Raw genomic sequence first — 25,320 nt, 5'->3', positions numbered from 1 at the left:
TCGTTTCTCCCCTCTCCCCAACCCACTGTTTTCACATAAAACTACTCAAAATCCCAAAACCCCCCAAACTCTCTTTCTTCTTGGGCTCAACTGTAAACCTGCTTTCCTCAACAGAACAGAGATATCATACCTTCCTTACAGAGCTATGAGGATTAAATGAGAAACTATTTCCTGGTACACATGTACTTAAAATGTTAGCTCTTATTACTATGTATTAAGCACTGTCTTGAGTATAGATACAATAAAATAGCAGAGTACATAGATCTTAAAAGTCTAGCTGATAAAAAGATTACAGTATATTATAAATTTTGTAGAAACAATTACAATAATAAAGGAAGTTTTCATAGAGGGTGAAATCTGAGGTGAGCCTCAAAAAACCAATGGTATTTAGAAAAGTATTTCAAGTGAGAAATATAAGCATATAGCCAAGAACGTGCACAAAAATTTTGTGGGCATTACTGACATAATATTTTCTTAATAACAGTGGAGGGCACATATTAAGTAGCTATATTAAAAGAGTGCCAGGGTGGGGGCGGTGCACTGGACAGGGAGGGAGCAGGTCTCAAAAGGCAGCCAGAAGAACAAAATGAAGAAAGCAGTTTAAAAGTGAACAATTTAGATACTACGACAAAGTTTTTTACTTTCTTTCTTAATGTCACAGAAAGTGCTAGCTGATAGAGACCAGGAATGGCAAACATGGAACACACAGGCTATAGCAGTCCTGGTATATACCAATATTAGATTACAGCACCTTTTTAAAATTTTTAGTCTGAGAACTCACTGTAGGCAGGCACTATTAAGGGATCAGAACTGAGACATGAGTTAGAATCTTTGGTCTTTCCTGTTCAGGTTTAAGCCATCTTTTTTTTTTTAACTTCCTCTTACTCTTTTAATTTTAATGGAATTTTACTGATATATATTATATATTCAAATACCATGTAATCATCCAAAGTGCATAATCAGTGGATCACAGTATCATCATATAGCTGTGCATTGTGATGATTCACAACTGACTTTTTCTGTGTGAAAAAATAACCTACATACAAAAAAGTAACAAATTTCAAAGCACACCACAACAATTAGTTGTACAACAGAGTTTGGTGTGGGTTACAATTCCACAATGTTAGGCTTTTACTACTAGCTGCTCCAAGACACTGGAAACTAAAAGAAATACCTATATAATGATTCAGCAATCATACTCAATTGTTAAACCCTACCTTCTCTGAATAACTCCACCATCTTTTATCTTTCTCCCACTTACTTTAGGGGTATTTAGGCTATGCCCATTCTAATTTTTTCATGTTAAAAGGGGCTGTCGATAATATGGGATGGGGGATGAAGATATTTGATGTTCTAGAGAGGCAGGCTCCTCTGCAGTTCAGGACTAAACTGGTCTAGGGACCCATATGGAGGTTGTAGGTTTCTGGAAAGTAATCCTAGTACATGGAACCTTTGCAGAATCTCATAAAATGCCCTAGTGTTCTTCAGGGTTGGTAGGAATGGTTTTGGTTGAGGTTTAGCCAACTATGATAGATAGCAATATCTAACTGAAACTTGCTTAACAGTAGCCTCTCCATTCTATCTGAACTCTCTTAGCCACTAATACTTTGTTACACATCTTTTCCACCTTTTGGTCAGGATGGTATTGTTGATCCCAAGATGCCAGGGAGAATTTCACCCTCGAGGTCATGTATTGTGTAGGGGGAGGGGCAATGCTCTCATTTGCAGAGTTGGGCTTAGAGTGAGAGAGGCCACATCTGAGTAACAAAAGAGGTCCTACAGGTAGGCTAAGCTTCTAGACTACATAAATAAGCTTCACAAGAGTAAGCCTCAAGGTAAAGGGCTTGGCCTATTGATTTGAGTGTCCCCAATATTTGACACAGTATTAGGGGTTTCTCTACTGGTAAAGTTTAGTGGTTTCATATTTTTTATTCCATTCCTCAAGTGTTCACCAATACTTTTTGATTATCTGCTCAATATACCCCGGGATGTATCGAGGTACTACATTAAACTATACAGGATTACAGGCCCTCATTCTTATTCTGGTCTCCCTGGGTTTGAGTTGTTTAAATGATCGATCCAGATAGGTTGAGTTAGATGATGTGCTACAGAAAATTTAGGTTCTGGACAAAATAAGCCTTTCTTCCTTTAGTCTCATAGAGTAGGCGAAGTTCTCAAATTCAGATCATTGTTTTCTTTATCCCTGTATTCTGAATTACCTTAATCTCAACCTAATCGGCTTTGTTCTTATCTCTAAATACCAGATTATACACATACAGCACAGCCTCTCAAAATCCAGAAATAACAATACTTCTCTGGACTAAATGTTACTGCTATAAAGGCTTACAATCTAGGCCCAAATTTTCTTATAAGTATTTTCTAAATGAGACCATACAATCTTTGCTCTTTTGTTTCTGGTTTATTTTGCCTCACCAAATGTCCCATAGGTTCATTCACAATGTTGCATGCCTCAAAACTTCCTTTTTTTAGCAGCATAATATTCGATCATATGTATATACCATCACTCACCGCTCTTCTTCTTAGTGCTTCCTTCAGCTACTTCACCTCCATCTATTCCCTCACCAGATAGAAAATACAAACCTCCCCTTAACTCGTGCCCTCCCCCCCATTATCTACCCCTGATATTGTTGTGGTACTGTTAATGTTTTCCTGTGAAGCAAAGTCCCTAACATGCAATAGTAGTTTTTACCCTAACCCAAATTATACACTCTTTGTACATGAGTCATACCTTTTAGGTAGTTCATGCAAGACCTTACTTATATTTGTAAATTTAATTGGTGGGACACATAGGTCTACACAACCCCTTTCAATCATGTTCATCTTCAGCATGGTATATTACTCATAAACCCATTTGCAAACTGCCTTCTCTTCTATCTATTCCCTTAATCTGAGTTCAACCTCATTTGCTAACTGTTTACCCATCTCTAGTTTCCGTGTATTGCTAGGTTCCCCACATTCTATATTATAAGCTTCTGATTTTACCTTTAACACGGTCATAAATGTGGAATTTTTATACAGTATGTATCCTTTTGTATCTGGTTTATTTCACTCAGCAGTATGTCCTCAAGGTTCATCCACCTTGTCATGTGCTTCAGGACGTCATTTCATCTTACTGCTGCATAATATTCCACTGCATGTATATACCACATTTTGTTAATCCGCTTGTTTGTTGATGGACACTTGTTTGGATTATTTCTATCTTTTGGCGATTGTGAATAATGTGGAATGAACATCGGTGTACAAATGTCTGTTTGTGTCACTGCTTTCAGCTCTTCCGGTACATACTGAGTAGTGGTATTTAAGTCATTCCTTTTACAAATAAAGAAACTAAGACCCAGAGGTCAAGAAACTTGTTAGTGACCCCACTGCTAAGTATTATTAGGGGCACACTGAATTAGAACTTGGTTGCATTGGTTAATTACACTTTGCATTATAATTTCCTTTTATTAAGGCATGTTATACTACAGATAATAAGTTATACAAACTGTAACAGGAAAAAAATTCAAACATACCGGATATGTACATTTTCTGGACTAAGAAATAAATGTTTAAAATGTTCTTAGTATTTTCATACACTGCAGGCAGTAAACATTGCTACCGTCTCTTTGGAGGATTAATTGGCAACCACATTTTACCAGAGTTTTTAAAATGTGGTTAACTTCTCATTCAAAACACTCACTTTCAGGGAATTATCCAAAAGAAATAACTAAAAGTGTGTGTCAAGTATTTTTAAGAGCAAGCATGCACTACCTTACCATAGGGGAATGAGATGGGAAGCCACTGGTCTTGGAAAATGAAGTGTTCCCTTAAGAACAGCTTTAACAATGATGGAGACAGGATATAGGTTATATTAGCTCAGCAAAGAGAGGCAAATACATACATCCAATTCTCCCTTCCCTATCCATTATAAGCAGAGATTGAATGACAATACTCAAATCTAAACCCAGGACTGGCCTCAGAATCCTCCACAGAGGTATAAATAGCCACAAATTAACTGTCAGACTGTATGTTGAAACATTTACCATCTGGGAACTAGATTCTGGATAAAAAGATCATATTTTACACAACTTCATTTTTTTCACAGTCCAATACAGCGCCGTTGAACAGAAATATAATTTAAAGTCACATAAGTAATTCAAAATTTTCTACTAGCCACATTAAAAAAGTAAAACGAAACAAGTGAAATCATTTCAATGTGCAATCAAAATAAAAACTAATAATGAGTATATATTTTTCCATACTGGGTCTCCAAAACCCAGTATGTAGTACACTTACAGCACATCTCAATTCATGTAATTTCCCTTAGAAATATTTTGGTCTGTATTTATATTTCATAAAATGTATAGCTGAAAAAGAAGATCCACATATCCAAGTCATTCCATACTTAAAAACTGTCCAATAACAGACTGTATAAGTTTAAAATTTTTAATTAAATTTTAAAATTCTATTCCTCAGTCATACAACTCACAATTCAGTTACCCAACAGCCACTTTAACTAGCCACTACTATATTGGACACCACAGACCTAACACTTTGCCAATAAATTAGATACTGAATGAATGTAAATAGGAAATGATGGAGGAAGAAATATAAAGAGAAAGCTAGTTTGGGTGACGGCACAACAATGTAATTTTGTAGCTATTAAACTACAATCCAACAATTATTAATTCCTCGATGGAAAGGAAGTTCCTATTAGTTAACTACTGGTGTTCTATTGGTTATTGTGAGGTTGTTAAAAAAAAAAAAAGTTGAAGGACAAACATCTGAATAATTGAGAAAGCGTATCTCTTCAGATGGTACAAAGCTGAAAGTCCTAGTTGATGTTTGGAAGACAAAACCAGGAGACAAAATGACTTCCACAGTCCAAAATAGAGGATGTAGCAAAATGAAGTTATCAGTTGAAAACTAATAGATATCAGTTGAAAGACAATGGTTGAAATCTGCATAAGCCTCAGGAAGGGATTTTCGTTGAAAGTACAGTTAATATACAACAGTGTAAAATTAATTTGACCATAAATTGCAATAACAGGCATATACTATTCAGAACAATGATGACAACAGTCCCACCTCCCCATTCTACTAATCATATCTGGAGTGACATTCACATAACAGCAGTTTGAAAGTTTGAGAAACAGGGCATATTATCTTGAAGTGATAGAAGAATGCTTTGTCTTCTGGAAGATCTTTAAAAGACAATCTTAAAAAAAAAAAATCTCCCAACCCAGAAATTATTGATTATTCTTTGTTTTTTTTCCAAAACGTTACCATGGTTGACTACAAGTGGAGGACGGATTATTAAAAAAAAAAAAAAAAGAAAATCACACCCCTGTTGGCAACAGAGCTTGAGCCACCAATGCATATACTTGTTGGTATCTGATATCACTTCCTAAATTATAAAATTATTCTATTTACAGAGAAATATGAAATCTGATATTCTTATATCCTATGGTGTAGTTGTAGCTGACCATTTATATAATGAAATAAATATTTCATTACAATTTACTTTCCTTTTTATTTCTCCTTTATATTAAAGTTATAGGGAATTACACTGATTTAAAAAAAAAAACTTGCAGTACAGGTATATTCACCTCAATATAGCAAAGGGGACACTAAAGAGTATTTGTTAAAATCATCATCTCAAATAGCATCTCACAAGTTACTGGTTTCCCAGAAGTGAGGATCATGAATCACAGGTTTACAAAAGCTGACTCTTACTTTAGTCTGAAGGGCTTTAAAAAAAAAATTGCTTTGCTGGCAAAAACAGCAATAAAACGTTAAGAAAAAAAAGAAAAAGAAGCTGTCTAATAAATAAAATATTAAGAAAAAAGAAGCTGTTTAATAAGTTAAAAAAGTATAAGTTATACAGTAAAGGGTATAAATTGTGTGTACAATGCAACAGCTTTCTTTTTTTTTAATATATGTATACAACTATGTAATCAACATCCAGAAAAACACAGACTATTTCTAGCATCTCAGAATCTGACTCTCTTGTGTCCCCTCCCAGCCATAGTTGGAGGTAACCATTATTTTGAATTCTTCAACATAGTTTCTGACCAAGATTCTTATACTTTAATTTTATTTTCTAGTAGCATTTGCTGAAAATGACTTTTAGTGTTTTAATTAGTAAACTACATTGTTGCACATACTACATATTATTGGTGTCTACTCTCTACTTTCCCATCTTTACCTTGATCACGCATTTTTTTAAGTACATTTTTATGAGATCTAATTTATACCCCTTTTCTACAACTGAAGAGTAAATGGATTCACTTCTGCTTTCTATTATATTGACTAGTTAACTGCCACCTCAGTCATGGATGTCTATGGCATACCTTCTTGCTTGAGTTTCACCTTCCCTGGAGAGGAGTATAATTAAAATAATCAGCTTGCCATCCACAAATTCAAAATATAATGTCCCTTATTCATAAAAACAAGCAACCTCAGTACAAAGAAAGCATCATTCTTGTAACAGATCTCAAACACTGGACCTTTAAATACATGCAATAATTAATAATAGGAAATTCTCTACTATGGAGAAAGGCAAATATGTATGTTAACACAATGGAGTATTTTCTTCCTGGTAATAATGAAAACTAGGTAGATATATGAAGAAAAATGAGATAAATTCAAAAAGTTTAAAATGATAGATATGGAATATAAACAAACAACATAAAATATTTAAACTATACAGAATCAGGAGTTCTTCATTGTTTCAGATTTTAGGTATTCTATCCAACTTACTGTTCTGTTAGCTCAACATACAATAAAAACTTAGCAAATAAAATTCCATACAAAACCTACAGAGTAACTGACAACAAATCAAGAGTCAGGACTATAACACTGATTGCCTTCTGCTTGGTGATTTAAGTCTCTGAACTCAATGATGTTAAAATCTTGTAAACAATGTATACTGTCTTCTTGTGTTCAAACCTTAAATACAGACTTAGAAGCAAAATTTTTTTTTAAAGTACCATCTTACCTGTACTTCAGTTCATCTGGGAAGTTAAAGTGACTATTTCTGGAAAATCATAATTAAGGTTTACAGTTAAGAACACATTTCTAAGCTCCCAATCATGAGAAGTGCTAGGATCTAGACTTAAGGAATCTTCATTCCAGGGATGGTTGCTGGCTGGCATGAAGTACAAATTCAATAGCTGTGTTGCCTTAGGTTTCCTCTAAGTTTGGCTAATTACTCATTTCTGGGGCTCTGTCCCATCAAGTTAGTAACCTCTTACACGTAAATATTCATTTAAATAAAAAGACAGTTGCTTCATGGATATATTAAATGAATGTAGTACCTGAATAATACCACTATATAGCTCCATCTGTATAGCCATGTTAGGTATTACACATATTTCTTCCTAATTACACTGATCTAGACCAAAAAATTTGGAAACACCCAGAATAATTTCTTAGAGTCCCCCTTCTATAAATCTGTAGCAGCCTCATACTGGAAACTCTTCAGTTTCCTTTTTATTACTTGAAGAGAACAAGACAAGTTTGTACTGAGAGCCTGGCAATGAGAATACAGAAACAAGAGCCGACAACCATATTCAAGGAATGCAGTCTTACCAGGATTAAAAAAAAAAAAACACTCCCAAATTATGCTGGATCATGCCACATTTCCTAGATCATGATTTGAATGCAGCAAACACTTTTTAAGCCCCTCAATTAGTTTCCTTACTGGACTGATAGGATATAATGCAGGGACTGTGAACATTTCTTCATAATATCCTTAATTTCAAAGACTTTTTAATACAAAATGTACAATTTAACATTAGAAATAATTTCCTGTACTTAAAGGAAAATCATTGTAAGAAAACATATTACAGACCTAAGAACAAAAAACTTTCTTGGAACCTCTTCTTTAACACACACACACATATATAAACACACACTAGACAGTCTGAGATTACTTAAGCTTATCTTTATTTCATCTTCGAAAGGGCTGTTTGAAAGACTTCACTAACTCAAAAAGTTACTTATTTAACTGACTAAAGAGAAAAAACCGTAGGCACCTTAAAACCTTTTCATATTTATAAATTTTCAGGGCGGGCCACGGTGGCTCAGCAGGCAAGAATGCTCGCCTGCCATGCCAGAGAACCTGGGTTCGATTACCGGTGCCTGCCTATGCAAAAAAAAAAAAAATTTTTTTTTCATTTCTTTTTCTAAGGAGGGTAGAGAAGACAAGCTACAAAACTAACTCAGGCAATGATTTAAAATATAGCCTTATATAATTCTTATTTAAGAGTTATATTTAATACTAAGGAGACATTCTATCAACTGGAAACAGTCAAATCAAAATAGTCCCTAATTTTAACTAGAAGGGAAACAAAAACTTTGCAAAGCGTCTGAAAAAAGCATCAGATGAACACCCTAAGACCCCACTCAGCAGTCAGGGGCAACAGTAAACTACTGAAGCAATAGCTCCACCTACCGATCAACAACACTTCCTTAAACGTTTTGGCACCCCAGGACTACAGCGCTCGAGCTTTCTCCCCTCCCCCACCCGCTCTGACCCAACCCAAATCTAGTTGAGTCACTAGCCCTTAATACTCATACCCATGCTCTTTATTCTAATCCTCCCCCTCCCCCCCTCCAGAAGGTTCTGCACGGTTCCTAAGTGTGAATCAAACTGCACGGTGTGAAAGACAGCAGTTCCAGTGTTAATCCTCATCTGGAGAAGAGGACAAATTGACTACTCCACCTGGAGTGGCGGGCGGACACTGATCGGTGGCTCAGGCCGTCCATTCCGGGTAGGAGGCCACAGACGCCTCACAATAGCTTTTCCCTGCTGCCCCACTCATTCGCTACCTCCGTTCAGCCTACATTTATCCTTTGGGCCAAAATCCTCGGGTTTCCCGAGTCTTACCTCCGCTGGTCCTTCAGCCCGCCAACAACCCGAGCCCCGCCTCCGCCCCCTCCGTGAGTGGAGTGATCAGAGAAGCCCAGCAATCACCCTCTGCCCGGCACTTCACGACAGCCCTGTCTTCTCTCAGAGTCTCTCCTCTCTTTCGCTGCCTCCCTCCCTCTACCCGGGCTCAGGGTTTCTCCCCTGCCAACCAGGCCCAGCCCAGTTGCCCTTCCTCACCCTTTCATCTTCTCCGCCTGCTGAGGCCGTCGTTACCACTGATATCAACGCCGTCGTCGCCGCCGCCTTGAGCTCTTCGCGCCCTCAGCTCGGGCCACTCAACCCCAGAAGCCAGTCTACTCTCCTGGGGCAGGGAACTAAAGCGGGTGTCGGAGGCCGCAAGAATCAAGCGCGGCCCTGTGCCTCCAGAGGGGGCGGAGATGTCTCCTGCCGCCGCGTTGGTGCCGCCGCTTCTCCACACGTGCACACGGGGCGCTCGGCTCCAGCCCGCCGCCGCGCCGCCAGCCAGACCCGCCGCGGCGCCGTGACCTTTCACCCCACCCCCTCTACGCGCCGGCGCGTCCGCCGTTTCGCGCGCGCAGCCGCACTACTTCCCTTCGTGCGCCCTTCCCCCTCCAGTACGGGGCCTTCATTTTACTGGGTTTGGCGTTCTAGCATTCTCTTTTTCCTACTCCTTAACACTAATTGTGGGGCCTCGGTGGTAGAATCCATTTTTTCCACTCATCCTTTTTTCTCTCCCCTGTTAACAATATCAACCGTCGCCCACCCTTTCTTCCTAATTGGTAGTATCCAGAATGACCTTCAAATGCTTCTGTTTCCTAATAGGATTTTATTGAAACCAGTTCTTCGAAAATGTAAATAAGTCTGTGAAAAACTTAAATAAAAGTAGGTGGATTTGACACAAACGCAATTAACTGGCGGGTTTACTCGACTTTCCTCCACATGCCTCCAGCTTTAAGATGACGTGATTGGTCCAAACCTTACAGCCTGGGATTTTGCTGGTGCGCCGCAAGGGAACTCTATCGCCATTTCCGGTCACTAGATTATGGCTTGGACGTCACTTCCTTAGCATGTACCTTAACCCTTGTCGTGTACGCTTCCTACGTTACACTTCATGACACAAACTTTGTATAAATGTTTACGCTTCTTCTTTAATCACAAACAGAAAAATTTAATGCGCAAACGATCCACAAAAATAGAGCCTTCTCAGATGAAGTGCGCGCGGATGGAGGCGGCGGGGAGGAGCTCTAGGTCACGTGCTGTCTAGACCCGCCCCCTCTGCAGCTGAAGACTTCCCCGCCCGCGGTGACAGAGCTCCTGCGTCCGTGGTCCTTACTGGTCTCTGCACCTCGCGCCACAGCAGGTGAACGGCGACCGGTAATCGGCGACTGGTGGGGATAGTAGAAGGGGTTGGTGGGCGATGTGGGGGAGTGCGATAGGCGGCCGTCGCTGCCGGGGCCTTCATCTCCATTGTCACCCTGCACCAGAAAGGCGCTCATTTTTCTAGTACTACTGAGCCCTGCTCCCTACTTTGGCCGCCCCCGCTACCTGGGGGTTGGAATGTCCACTCTTTCCAGGGTTGGGGGTACGTGCGGCCATTGTGGTTTCCCATTGGAAGTCCTTGGGACTTCGACAAGTGGTATTGCTTCAGCTAGTCCTCGGGGTCTGCAACAGCCGCCCGGTCTCATTCCCTAAAGCCCATTCTTTGGCAGAATACCTGCGCCGCCTTTCCCCCAACTCGGGGCTGAGTAGCGAGGAAGTAGGAAAAAAACCTGGAGGAAGAAGTGTCTGTGGTGAGATAGGCTTGGTAGAGAATGTCACTGATATGGATGACCCTCTCTGCGGAGTCACCGAAGAGCTTGCTTGCGAACGTGCTTTCTCAGTAATTATAAGGTTTTTATCTGACATCCCTGCCGTAGGGGCTCTGTAGGTGTCCACATGCTTTGGGTGGTTCTGGAAAGGTTTTTAAAAACAAGGTTGAACCTTTCACCTCAGATTTTATGGTGAAAAGAGGGAGGGAGGACTGTTAAAAGAGTGGATATATGCTAGCTTGAAAACAGGGGTGATGGTAATGCGACAGTGTCAGTTGAATGAAGAGGCGTTGGAAGATTGTTGCAACGTCGCGTACTGGAAGAGGTTCAGGCTAGCCTATGGAAAAGTGACTAGATTTTTCTGAAAGGAAAGTAATTCTTCAGAAACTGATCGGGCTGAAAATGGAATATAATTAAGTTTACTTGACCATAAATTTAAGATAAGATTAAGTTAGGATATTGCTGACTCCATGTTTTCTGGTTTTGGACGTCCTTATCTATATACCTTCTTACATAAAGCTATTTCTCCCTAAAATCCTACCTAAATGCTACTTCCTGTCAAATCCTTGACCAGTTTTAAGTAGCGCTTTGCAGCCCTCCTTAGCTCTCTCCATTTGTGAAATACCAGGTGACTTCTACATATTTTAATGAATAGTGTTTTGTGAAAATACAAAAATTGTTTTGCCTAGGTCTTGCCCAATAGTTAATGTTTTGCCCCCAACACTATTATTGCTCAAGGGAAGAGGCTTTTTCAGTTTGTATTGCAAACTCAGAAAGTTCTTTAGTTCTTTTACATCCAAAAGCCTCACAGATATTACAGATTTAATTTGCACTTTTTTGTAATCCGAAAAATCATGTTCTCAGTTAAGTCTCGTTAAACCAATGTAAATGAATAGTCCATTCAAAAGACAGTTGTCAAAGAGGAGGATGGTATCATTATCACTGGGATGTGACCCAATTACTCATTTTTGTATTTCTGTGTCTCCCAAATTTTGTACAATAAACTTGTTTTGTTAAGGAGAACAAAAAGTTAATTAAAATTTTGAAATAAAAACAATTTTAAAATAGTTTTATATTAAGTTAGTAATAGAAAAACTGTCCTATTGATGCTCCTTACAGAAAACATAACTTTAAAGGTCTTTCTTACTTGCTTTTTGCTCTAGTAATGAAGAAGACCAGAATTGTCCCCTTTGGATGTACAGTTTTGGCATTTTGTACTTAGATCCACAATAGTATTAATCTTTTGATAATTTATGTAGCTATGCCTGCTGCAGATATATAGTATTATCAATGAATTTGCTCCAGTGTGAGGCTTTCCTGATCTCTGTAGGACAGAAAAAAAAAAAAAAGAGCAGTATTGCTTCATTGCCCTGGGTGACATTCAGCCAAATAAGGAGAATTGCTTAAGTTCTGTGGAAGGTCCAAACCAGTCCTGGCTGGCTATGACCAAAGTAGAAAAGAAAAAACAGCTAAAAGCTTAGAGTACTAAAGGAAAACATCAATATGAAAGAGGTTGAATGAGTCTGCAATTTTACTTCACAATTCCCCCAATTTTAGGGAATTTATGACAGCAATAATTTAGATCACTGATGAAATCTGTGAGATTAGCAGCAGGAATTGGTAACTGAATTGCAGCTAAAGATGAGTGGTGAAAAGAGCTTTGACAGAATTATTCTCTCTCTCTCTCTCTCTCTCTCTCTCTCTCACACACACAAACACACACACACACGCACACAAAGTGATTTGAAGCTTGGAAGACATTTCTGAGACCAGCTTTATCAGTTTGAGTGTTACATGCAGAAATCTTAATGTTCATTAGGAAATTCAGTGGCTCCACAATTCAGTATTAAATGGTACCTAAGGTTTTTGCGTTAGGGTCCCTGACACTCTTCTGCTCTTCCTTTGAGGTTTTTCTTGTATTTCACTGCCTTTACAGATTGCTGTTCATACCAAGAATGCTCTTCCTTCTTCCCACCGGCAGAGCTAGTCACTTAGTCCTATAAACTATTATGCAATACTTTCAATTTATTTTAACTTTTAATACACTGTATTTAATTACTGTTTGCGGGCAGGCAACAGTGACTCTGACAGAATTCTCGCCTGCCGTGCCAGAGACCCGGGTTCGATTCCCAGAGCCTGCCCATGTCAAATAAATAAAAAATAAAAATAGAATTGATTATTAATTACTGTTTGCTAGACTGTTCCTCACTAAAGCTCCTAGGAGTTCAAGTACAGAGTCATTACTGCTGTTGTGTTTTAGCATCAGAGTGCTGAAGTACTAATAGGTATTGAATAAATTATTGACTATAGAGTATTTGGCAATTAGACAAGAAAATTAAATAACTTTAGCTCTTGCTGATCATATCGCCACCTAAGGTTATGCACTAGGTACCAGATATAATTGCTAATAATAAGCATCCAAATCTTTGTCAGTAGAATAGACATAAGCCTTAAATGAACTTATGATTAATTCAGTGATCATTGTAATTCTTTTCACAACAAATGTTTATAAAAGGTTTGGTTATCATCCAAATATGGGAGGGAAAGGAAGAGGAATAAGTTGTACTAACTGGAAAAAGTGTTTCTGCATGTGCTACAAATGGTATAGCATTATACTAAAATCATAAGGTCTTCAATCATGCCACTTTAGTTATATGTCCTTTTAAGTAAAGTTAGGATTGGAGAGCTAGGGTTTGATATTTAAGAACCTACCTCTCAAAGTTATTGTGCATTCAGGTGAGATAAGCCCTAGGTGATCTATATGAAAATAATTTTAAAATAACGTGGTATGTAAATGTAAAGCAATATAGTGCAGACTTTACGAGAATAGATTTTCCAATCAGAGCTGGGTTCAAATTCTGGCCCTAACAACTTATTAGATGTATGACCTTGGACAGTTTATTTAACCTAAGATTAAGTTTTCTCCTGGGTAAAATCTCCATAGGTGCTATTAAATAAGATCGTGAATATAGAGTGCTAGTACATGTTTTGTTAATTTTTTTTTATTATTAACTTTACTGATACCTACCATATATTATGTATTTATGTATGTATGTATTTATGTATTGTTATAGTGTATGGTGGGGGTTACATTTCATTGTTTTTCCTTGTGACTATCCCATTATTGCAGCACCATTTGTTGAAAAAAAATTTTTTTGGAGGGGTAGGGGGTAAATGCATGGGCCAGGAATCAAACCAAGATCTCCCACATGGCAGGCGAGAATTCTACCACTGAACTGCCCTTGTACCCCCTACTTCTATATTTTTGTACTGAATTTCTTAGGCACGCAAGACAGCCTAAAAAGTGAGTAGTGCCTCTTTTTGAGCACCAGGTTTGGGATATGAAGGAGATGGTAGAATTTAAAATTAGACTATTCAGAAAAATATGTATATATGTATATACTTCTAGCAGAGACTCTGAAACAGCTCTATTGGTTGGAGCTAAAACATATCAATATAAGGTCCATTATTTTAGCGACTGCAGTAACTTAATATTTTCTCTGCTGGTGACCATTAATATGTAGAATCAATTTAAGGAAGCAGTTCTTCTATTCCTAAATTTTTGTCTATACAGTGAATTATAGAAAAATATTAAAATTGTACAGACCTAAACATTTTGTACACACACCTGTTCGTTTTGTACAGACCTGCACGTTTTTTAATGAATGCCTATATTAAAAGTTAAAAGTGTTGTCTTTAAACTTTCATATCTTTTTTTTAATATGAAATAGACTAGAAGTAAGCAGCACATAATGGAAAAATGAATTATAACAAATTTTTCCCTCTTTAAAGTGGTGACTCACAGATTAGTGTTGGAAAATATCAGTAAATCAAATAATAATTGAAGTATAGCTGTCATGACTTTATGTTTCAAACCTTAATCCTGAAAAAAGTTAATTGCAAATTTGTTATAAGGAAAGATTTTATTGTGAGTATAATAAATAAATAAATAAATGAATCTTTAATGTCAAGTTCTCTATTATAAAGGAATAATTTATGGCTAATAAGAATGTTTTCCCTTTAAGTTCTTTTTCTGTAGAGACTTTAAAATTTTGCTATTTTCTTTATTCCTGTTGTGACATGACTGGTTTATATAAGTTTATTCATCTATATGTATAGTATATTTATATTATATATGTAATGTACGTATAGCAAGTATTTTCATATATGTCTATGTAAAGGCAGCTGAAATGAATGCATATATTAGTCACTGCTATAAATAAAATTATCTAATGATTATTTTAATTTATTTGACCCTTTTGTATATTTGTTTGTAGTTAGCTCTGTTTAGCCTAAGTGATTAAACACTTACAAAAATTGATGGTATATTGTAAGTATTCAGATTTAAATTTAAGCACTTTAATTCTTGTATTCTGTGATTTTGGGGTCCTTGTTTTTTTTTTTTCTTTTTGTTGTTTTTAATTTATTTTTCTTTTTTTGTCACTTATTTTTTGTATGAATATTAATATGACTAACTTACAATAAAATTTCAAGATTCAAATCTTAATGCTATCTTTAGAAACTATTGTTTCTTTGGTGGAAAACATTTTTTTAAATTATACTTAAAATTTGCCACAGTTTGTGTGTCTCCTAAAAAATAATTAAGCTTATTTCATTGAAAATGAAATGGGTGGTACATTGAATGGTGCAGAATAGCTTCAGGTGTGTTTGAGGAATGAAAAGCAACTAGACATTTTGCATGTTGTTGTAGTTATTTCTTAGGTTAATTTTTTTAAGTGTTTATTTAAAAGTGAATAGAAAAGACTAAAATGAAAAATACTTGTAAAATTGAAGAAAGGGCATGATAAAAAACTATGCAATTGTAATATACATATAGAATAAATTGTAAGGAAATGCATCAAAATAATTTTCTTTACATTAGAAATTTATGGACAATTTAAATTCCATAAGTATAATTTATATTTTAGTTTTTATAGTCAATAAGTTTTCCTTGGGCAGCAAACTTTTTTTTTTAAGTAATGTGGAGAATTAAGCCATTTAAATAGTTATTCTTAATTACTTGGAAATTTCAGTTAAAAAATACTCTGAATTATTCAGATAACTGCATGTATTATTTAGTTTTATAGGTAGAGATATATTTTTAATCTCCTATATAAATGTAGCAGAATTTAAAATGGAAAAACAATTTCTCTGTATAAGGGAATTTAATATATGACCAAGTAATATTTCAATTTGGTCAGTAAAAGACATATCTATTTAGTAAGTATAACCAATATGGTAGTCCTTCTGGAAGAAAATAAAACTAAACCACTACTCTGCAGCATATGCAAAAATCAGTTTCGGAAGAATTCAGACTTTAAATGTAAACAAAATATTTAAAATATTAATCCTATAAATTTTCTTTATACATGCAATCTAGGTATAGTGGGGATTTTGTAAACCAAGATGGGATGCCTAAAAGTCATAAAAGTAAACATAGACATATTATACTATGTAGAAATGAAGAATTCTTCAATGACAAAAATAAATAGAAGGGGGAAAAACGTTTGAAATGTATGTAACAGATAAAGAATTAACATTTGTAATAGCTCTTAAAAATTAAGGAAAAGTCCACCCATTAGGAACAGGAGTAAAACATATGACCAGAAGTTCATAGAAGAGAAATCCAAACATTCATAAGCATGAGAAAGTTTGTCACTTCATTAGTTATCAGTATATGAACAATGAAATATTACTTCTGTCACTAGCAAAAATTAAATGGTAAACCAACTGTTAGCAGGGGTGTGTGTTAAAGGATTTTCTCATGAGTTACCAGTGAAGATATGAATTGTTACAGGCTTTTGGTAAGCAATCAGGCAATTTCTGTTAATATTGAAAAAAATATATTTATTTCCATCCAGCATTTCATTGCATATAATCTCTTACTTAAAAATAAAAGCCCTAGTAGGTAGGCAGGTTTAACATCAATGTTGATTGCAGCAACGTTTCAAGAGCAAAAACCTAGGAACAAAGAAAATACCTGTCAATAGGGGTATTATTAATGTAAATCATGGTATAGTTATATAATTAAATATTCTGAAGCCATTAAAAACTGGGAGTTAAATCTTACTGTGACTTGGATCACCAAATACATCCTGAAAGGATTTCCATGATCATCTTAAGTGAGAACAGTGGTATGAAAAAAATGTGTGTCATATGATACCATTTTTCTAGAACAATTTAAAAACATGAGTTTTTTATATGCTTATGTGACTGTCTATGAACATTGGAAGAGAGAACTAAGGAAAAGGGGCTCTTGCGCATAGTCAAGTGTGCTTGTAAAACTACATGTTTATGCATGTATATGTGCAAGCTGAGTTGAATGGTCACCAAAATGTTAAGTAGTTGTCTTAAAGTATTTGGATGGGCGTTTCAGGTAATTTATCTCTTTCCTTATACTTTTCTATACTGTGTTTTTACTTTTACAATGAACATGTAGTGTTTCTCTAAGTATAAAAACCAAAACTAATTGCATTTTGAAAAAAGAAATAGAATGGCGGAGGGGGAGATAGAGTGAATTGAAATGGCCAGAGATGACAATTATTGAGAAAAAAACATTTGTCTTAGGTTCTTGAATATCTAAGGGGAAAGTATATACATTATCTAGGTAACACAATAGATTCACTTCACAATTTTATATATGTGATAACCCTCAGTCACACAATAAAAAATTGTCATTAAATATGTTTGGTAAAATAATAGTCATTATCAGAGGGGTAGTTATAAACTGACATTTTATTTTTAGTTTGGTTTATTAAGTCCTCCTAAAATGATTTCTGCCTTGTAGATAGATGTAGGGTATATTTCACAAGAATGGCGTATGTTACCTGACTTAATCATGTGACAGTCTTTATCAGAAAAGCTTCAAATAAGAAAACTACTTCACTGAGTGCTATGAGGATTAAATGAATAATACAAGTAAAGAACTATAATTGGTATAAAAAGAGCTATATAAATATTTGGTATTTTTATTTCGTTATGCCCTTGCTCAGTTAATTCGAGATGTATGGTTGTTGGTCCAATTGTTTTAACATTCACCAAATCATTCAATATTTTTAATTAAGTTAGAGGGGTAATAGACGCAGAAATACAGGGAAAAAGTTATATAGTTATGTGTGTGTGTGCTCTCTCTCTCTCTCTCTCTCTCTCTCTCTCCCCCTCCCTGTCTTCTTTTTTTTCACATATTTGTCCGCAAAGGTAGTACCTCTTAATATCATTCTGGACCTAGCATTTTTTACTTAAAATTGTATCCTGGTGATCTTTCCAAGTTGATACAGTTAAAGTTGCCTCACTGTTTTAAATAAAATCTAATATTCAATTGTGCAGATGTGCCATCATTGTCATTCTGAATGTTTACTGAGTTCTTTCTCCTGATACAAGCACTTTTTTTGACATTAACTTGGAAAACCTCTTAGCAACCTTATGAGATAGGTACTCTTTTTAACCCTGTTTAACAAATGAGGGAAATTAGAAATGGGGTGGTGAAATGGCCAATAATGGGCTGGTTAAATACCCAACAATGCCACTGTAGCTAGTAATTTGTAGGAACTCAGGATTGAACCCAGGGAGTCTCTTTTCAGACCTTGCTGTCTTAATATCATTAAGCATGCAAGCCTCTTATACTACCACAATTTATTTAACTAGCCTATTGGGCATTCTAGTCATTTGCTATAATGAATCATTTGCTATAATGAATATCTTGTCAGTAGAACAGTTTGTACATGTACAGTATATTCCTAGAAATGGGCTAGCCAAATCAAAGGATATATGTTTTGAATTTTGGTAGATATCACCAAATTTGGTAGATTTTTCCAAATTGCTTCCCAGTTTTGGGACATACTAATTTCAGATTTGTACTCAGTGTTGGCCAAAATCTTTCATTTAGCCTGAGCCTTTGGTAGGTGGAATAGCTAAATGTTTTTTTTTCTTTTAAAAGGGGAATGAATGCTTTTTATTCTTCTGGCTTTCCTCAATTGTGGGCGATCTACATGTCATGTGATAGTATAGGTTACATTCTCTGTAATCATTGTAACAATGTCAGTATTTAAGAACAAGGGATAACATCAGATTTCTTACTACTTTCAAATAAAGGTGTAAGCATTCTAGGTATAAATTGATATGTTCCTTATGTAGTTTGTATGTTAAAATTCTATCAGGTGAAGTTTATATATGATTGAAAGTAAAATGCTACAATTTTAATATTGTGAAAGCTGCAATTTTCATGTATCAATACTATGAAAAAGCTTTCAAATAGTTGAATTGGGAATCAAAGTACCAATTAATATGAACATTAAGAGTGGGCTAACTAGGTAAGTGTAGGAATAACTATATTCTGTTTTTGTGAAAAATAAGTTTTTAGTAAATTGTGACTTCTAATCTTAGGTAATTCAAATATAGGTGGTGAGGGGCTTTATTCGGATGAGTTAGAAAATTGTTTTGAGTATAACATACAACTTCTGCTTGATGTTCACTTCATTTGTTTCAAGAAATAAAATAGCGCATGAGTATAGGAGACAGACCAACATCAATGTGCTCCGAAGTAGACACTCAAAATACAGAATTTGCTCAGGTCACAGTTTACTATATCTGAAGCGCTAGAGTGCAGAATTATAGTACCTGCAATTGTTTGGTGGGATATGTGGGTGTATGTTTTATATATGATCTCATCCTCACCCAAAGATTCTTTATTGGTGATAGTAGGGTGAGAGATATAGGTATTAATAGGCAGAGATAAACAGACTGTCAGTAACTTATTATTATGAACTAATTCTTCAAATTAGAGCAATATAAAGCAACAGAAAATAACTCCCCCCTACTTCCACATTCCATTTGGAACAATTGAGCCACAACAGCATTGAAATAAGAATATTGAGAGTTCGGCCTGAGTCTTGGAAGATGAAACCTGTCTATACCTTATGACTCAAAAGTTTATTCAGTCTCTTCGCCATCTTCCCGGTCCCTAGGCGTCTGCAACCATGAAGGTGGAGCTCTGCAGTTTCAGTGGGTACAAAATCTATCCCGGACATGGGAGGCGGTACGCCAGGACCGACGGGAAGGTTTTCCAATTTCTTACTGCAAAATGCGAGTCGGCATTCCTTTCCAAGAGGAACCCTCGGCAGATAAACTGGACTGTTCTCTACAGAAGAAAGCATAAAAAGGGACAGTCGGAAGAAATTCAAAAGAAAAGAACCCGCCGTGCAGTTAAATTCCAGAGGGCTATCACTGGTGCATCTCTTGCTGATATTATGGCCAAGAGGAATCAGAAACCTGAAGTTAGAAAGGCTCAACGAGAACAAGCTATCAGGGCTGCCAAAGAAGCAAAAAAGGCTAAGCAAGCATCTAAAAAGACAGCAATGGCTGCTGCTAAGGCTCCCACAAAGGCAGCACCTAAACAAAAGATTGCGAAGCCCGTGAAGGTTTCTGCTCCCCGAGTTGGTGGAAAACGTTAAGTTGGCAGATCAGATTTTTAAATAAAGATCTTGACTCAGAAAAAAAAAAAAAAAAAAAAAAAGTTTATTCAGAATAGGACTAAATTTCCCTAAATTCCTTAGCCTGTTTATTACAAGCTCATGCCATTAGGCCCTGTTCTGAAAATATAAATGAATAAAAACTTCAGAAGTATATTAGACTTCTATACTCCCAAGCTGTTTAAGAGCCTGGAAATTCTCAGGATTGGCTGAACTTGATAAGAGGGTGCCTACAGAACCTTAACAGAAGCCACATATTCATTCTAAACATACAAAAACCTGTTTGCTTAAGCTTCTCAACTGTTCTTCATGTTCTCAGAATCAAGGTTCTTTTATCAACCTCATAGGCCATGTAGTCCTTTGTTAACATAAAATCAAAAGTAGGGTGCACAGTGGTTCAGTGGTAGAATGCTCACCTTCCACGCGGAAGACCTAGGTTCGATTCCTGGACCATGCAACACTGTGTGCCCCCCCCCAAATAAAAAAGTGAATATGATGATCACTTCTCAGCCTTTTGACTAAGATCATATGTAAAAGTGAATATGATGTATTATGTGTAAGAATTAAGTCAGTCCAGGAGTTATACTGCCAATACTTTGTGCTTTTTAAAAAAGTTTTATTGAAATATAATTGACATAATAAATGGCACGTGTTTAAGAGTGCAATTTGGTAACTTTTGATGGGTATATGTAACCCTTAACCATCACTACGACCAAGAGAGTGATCATCCACAGAAATATCCTCAGCCCTCTTGATAATCCCTTTCTCTGATTCCTCCCTGTCTCATAGCTCCAAGCAGCCATTGATCTATTTTCTGTCACTATAGATTTTTTCTCATTTTCTAGAATTTTATGGAAATGGAATCCAATAGTATGTAATCTTTCTACTGGCTACTTTCACAGCATGATTATTAGATTTTACCTATGCTTTATAAAATTATTTGGTATTCTAGCATTTATAATAAAATAACCACTAAAATCATTAATTCAATTATAGCATTTAAAATTGTAAAACTTTTTTATTATCTCTGAAGAGTATTCTGTGAAAGTACTATTTGGTTTCAGTTTTGGCCTCAGGTAAATAATGATTTTTAAACTTAGCCATTAACCAAAATGCATGTACAGTGTACTTCTAAGGAGTTATGTCCGTTTACACTCAGTAGGTGAGAATACCTCTTTCCCCACACCTTTGCTAATGCATCACTGAGCAATGTTTAGTAATTGCCTGCCAAGACATTTTACTGTACAGTTGGGGCATGCAATGAAAAAAACAGACATGATCCCTGGCATTTACAGTCTGGCAGTGGAGACAGACATTGAACAACTCCTTTCACAGATTTTTAATTATGGTAGTGGTAAGTGCTACAAAAAGAGCAATATGGAAGATTATGAGAGCACACCATGGGGAACTGGAAATTAGTTCCCTAGCAAATCATCCTATTAAAACCTCCATCTATGATAAGTGCTTCTCCCTTCCCCATAGCCAGTTAAGTTTTGAAACCCTGGTTATTATTAATCATGGAATATTAGGTAAGCGGAAATGCTGATTCCTTGCCCTTTGAATTGAAAAAGTCTATGGACTTTTAACTCTAGCCATTAGTAGTATTTAAATCTAGGTTCTGAAGTGTTCTTTCACCGTTCTTAGGCAGCATTTCTTTCCTCTTTTGTCCTATCTTTGTTTTTACATAACATTTTTCATTGCAGAGATTTTATGAGTATCTGAGTTGAAAGTGAACCTATTTATGGTAATGTTTCCCTTTATTTGGGTTCTTAGGTCTTTGCCTGGCTTATGAACCTTCGTTCTCTTCTATACCATCCATGCAATCAATGGCACAGGACAAATCCATTTGAATGTATAGAAGTCACTTTATAATAAAAAAAATCATATTTTTACTGTAATGCTATTAACAGTGACTTTTTTTTGCATTTGCTATTTTGGGCCCCCATAATTAATTTTTTTTTGTAAATTCTATCTTCTGTTATTTTCCTCCTTCTCTTTAAATAACTTATATACATAAAAGCAATAAATTTCAAAGTAAATTGCAACAATTAGTTGTAGAACAGATTTCAGAGTTTGGTATGGGTTACAATTCCATAATTTTAGGTTTTTATTTCTAGCTGCTCTAAGGTAAATGGAGGCTAAGAGAAATATCAGTATAATGATTCAGCACTCTTACTCATTTGTTAAACCCAATCTTCTCCGTGTAACTCCACCATCACCTTTGATCTTTGTCCCACTCTTTAGGAATATTTGGGCTATACCCATTCTAACTTTCTCATGTTAGAAGGGGCTGTTGATAATATGGGTTAGGGGAATGGAACTAACTGATGTTCTGGAAGCCTGGACCCTCTGCATTTCTGGACTCATCTGGTCCAAGGACCCATCTGGAGGTTGTAGGTTTTGGAGTTACCCTAGTGCATGGAACCTTTGTAGAATCTTACATAATGCCCTACAAATTCTTTAGGATTGGCAAGAATGATTTTGCGGGCGGACCATGGTGGCTCAGCAGGTAAGAGTACTTGCCTGCCATGCCCAAGGACCCGGGTTCAATTCCCGGTGCCTGCCCATGTAAAAAAAAAAAAAGAATGATTTTGCTTGGGGTTTGGCAAGTTGAGTAACAATGTCTAACTGAAGCATGCATAAGAGTGACCTCCAGAGTAGCCTCTCGACTCTATTTGAATTCTCTCAGTCACTGATACTTTATTAGTTATACTTCTTTTCCTCCTTTTGGTCAGGATGCCATTGTTGATCCTACAGCGGCAGGGCTAGGCTCTTACCTGGGGGTTATCTCCCATGCTGCCAGGGAGACTTTCATCCCTGAATGTCGTGTCCCACATAGGGAAGAGGACAATGGTTTCATGTGCAGAGTTGGGCTTAGAGAGAGAAAGGCCACGTCTGAGCAACAAAAGAGATTATCCAGAGGTGACTCTTAGGTATGCCTATAGGTAGGCTAAGTTTCTCTGCTACATACATAAGCTTCACATGAGCAAGCCTCAAGATTAAAGGCTTGACCTATTGATTTGGGTATCGCTAATGTTTGGCATAGTATTTGGGGTTTTCTCAGTGGTAAAGTTTAACAGTTCCATAATTTTTCTCCCATCCCTCAAGGGTCTTTACCAATACTTTTTTTTTTTTTAATTTTTAAAAAAATATAACAAGCACAAGCATTCTTAACTTTTGATCATTCCATTCTACATATATAATCAGTAATTCACAATATCATCATATAGTTGCATATTCATCATCATGATCATTTCTTAGAACATTTGCATCAATTTAGAAAAAGAAATAAAGGACAACAGAAAAAAATTCATACATACCATACCCCTTACCCCTCCCTTTCATTGATCACTAGCATTTCAGTCTAAATTTATTTTAATATTTGCTCCCCCTATTGTTTATTTTTATTCCATATGTTTTATTCATCTGTTGATAAGGTAGATAAAAGGAGAATCAGACACAAGGTTTTCACAATCACACAGTCACATTATGAAAGCTATATCATTATACAGTCATCTTCAAGAAACATGGCTACTGGAACACAGCTCCACATTTTCAGGCAGTTCCCTCCAGCCTCTCCATTACATCTTAAGTAACAAGGTGGTATCTATTTAATGCATAAGAATAACCTTAAGGATAAACTCTTGACTCTGTTTGGAATCTCTCAGCCATTGACACTTTATTTTGTCTCATTTCACTCTTCCCCCTTTTGGTCCTGAAGGTTTTCTCAATCCCCCGATGCTGAGTCTCAGCTCATTCTAGGGTTTTTCTCAATCCCTTGGTGCTGAGTCTCAGCTCATTCTAGGATTTCTGTCCCATGTTCCTAGGAAGTTCCACACCCTGGGAGTCATGTCCCACACAGACAGGGGGAGGGCAGTGAGTTTGCTTGTTGTGAAAGAGGTCACATCTGAGCAACAAAAGAGGTTCTCTTGGGGGTGACTCTTAGGCCTAATTTTAAAGTAGGCTTGACCTATCCTTTGTGGGGTTAAGTTTCATATGAACAAACCCCAAGATTGGTGGCTCAGCCTATAGCTTTGATTGTCTGCACTGCTTGTGAGAATATCAAGAATTCAACTTGAGGAAGTTGAATTTTCCCCCTTTCTTACCATTTCCCAAAGGGACTTTCTTTGCCAATACTTTTTGATTATCTACTTAATATACTCTGGATATATCCAGGCATTACATTAAACTATACAGGAGTAAAGGCTCTTATTTTTATTCTGGACTCCCTGTGTTTGAGTTGTTTACATGATTTATCCAGACAGATTGAGTTAGATTATGTGCTACAGAAAATCTAGGTTCTGGCCATAATAAAACTTTCTTCCTTTGGTCTCAAAGAGTAAGTGAAGTTCTAAAATATAGACATAATGTCTTCCTTACCCCTGTATTCTGAATTACCTTAATCCTGATTCATTTGGCCTCATTCTTTTCTCTAAATACCAGGTTATACATGTATAAAACAGCCCCTTAAAATCCAGAAATAGCAATTACCATTCTGAACTAAATGTGAATACTGTAAGAGCTTACAATCTAGGCTCCAGTTTTCTATAAGTATTTTCTAAATGAAATCATACAATATTTGCTCTTTTCTTTCTGGCTTATTTTGCCTCACCAAATGTCCCACAGTGTCCTTCACATCCTTGCATGCTTGTAGCAGCACCATGTTCAATCATATGTTTACACCATTGTTAGCCAATCTACTTCTCAGTCAGCGCATCTTTCAGCCACCTCTATCTACTGGGCCTCATATATAATGTCCAAAGTCAACAGTCTGTCAACACTCTCAAACATTGACTCTTTTATGTACATTGTATGTACAGCAGCCTCAAATACATGCACTGCTTATATTTGACCAGTTTAGTTGCTCCTGATAAGCTACCATATAATAATCACAGGCAGTGATCAAAAAAAGTTTCTAAATATTTTGAGCAGCAAAATATTTTTATTTTTTAAATTAAGTAGTTATACAATTTCTAGGTTGGCTATTTTTGAAGGGGATAATTTTCATGAATGATTACCAGCATTTTAGTTTTAATTGGTAAAATCAACTAATAGGGGTTTATCTAAGAAACTGGATTAAAAACCTCTCCAAAAGTCATTGCAGTGTTTGGAAGCCAGGAGGGTTGAGACTCCTCCCAGAGTCTGCTGA

General features: G+C 36.4%; 2 protein-coding genes and 1 pseudogene across 5 annotated transcripts in view; 2 read left to right on the top strand and 1 right to left on the bottom strand.

Moving 5' to 3' along the window:
* NAA50 (N-alpha-acetyltransferase 50, NatE catalytic subunit) overlaps positions 1-9,425 on the bottom strand; it is a 42,049-nt gene extending 32,624 nt beyond the window's left edge. The window contains exon 1 of one of the 2 annotated variants that reach the window (XM_077118353.1): positions 9,113-9,425. In XM_077118353.1, the coding sequence (XP_076974468.1) occupies positions 9,113-9,120 (8 nt within the window). In that variant the 5' untranslated portion in view covers positions 9,121-9,425. The remainder of the gene's footprint in view (positions 1-9,112) is intronic. The other variant, XM_077118352.1, reaches the window with a different exon arrangement.
* Positions 9,426-10,129: 704 nt separating this feature from the next.
* ATP6V1A (ATPase H+ transporting V1 subunit A) overlaps positions 10,130-25,320 on the top strand; it is a 60,581-nt gene continuing 45,390 nt past the window's right edge. For 2 of the 3 annotated variants that reach the window (XR_013158529.1, XM_077118350.1), the window contains exon 1: positions 10,130-10,256. The gene's annotated coding sequence lies outside the window, so the exon portion shown is untranslated. Of the gene's footprint in view, positions 10,271-25,320 lie in introns of all 3 variants that reach the window. The other variant, XM_077118351.1, reaches the window with a different exon arrangement.
* On the top strand, positions 19,637-20,216 carry LOC143648390 (large ribosomal subunit protein eL24 pseudogene; annotated as a pseudogene).

The sequence above is a fragment of the Tamandua tetradactyla genome, chromosome 10 (genome assembly GCF_023851605.1).
Source record: "Tamandua tetradactyla isolate mTamTet1 chromosome 10, mTamTet1.pri, whole genome shotgun sequence".
NCBI classification, from domain to species: domain Eukaryota; kingdom Metazoa; phylum Chordata; class Mammalia; order Pilosa; family Myrmecophagidae; genus Tamandua; species Tamandua tetradactyla.
This window is presented reverse-complemented; position numbering and strand designations above follow the sequence as displayed.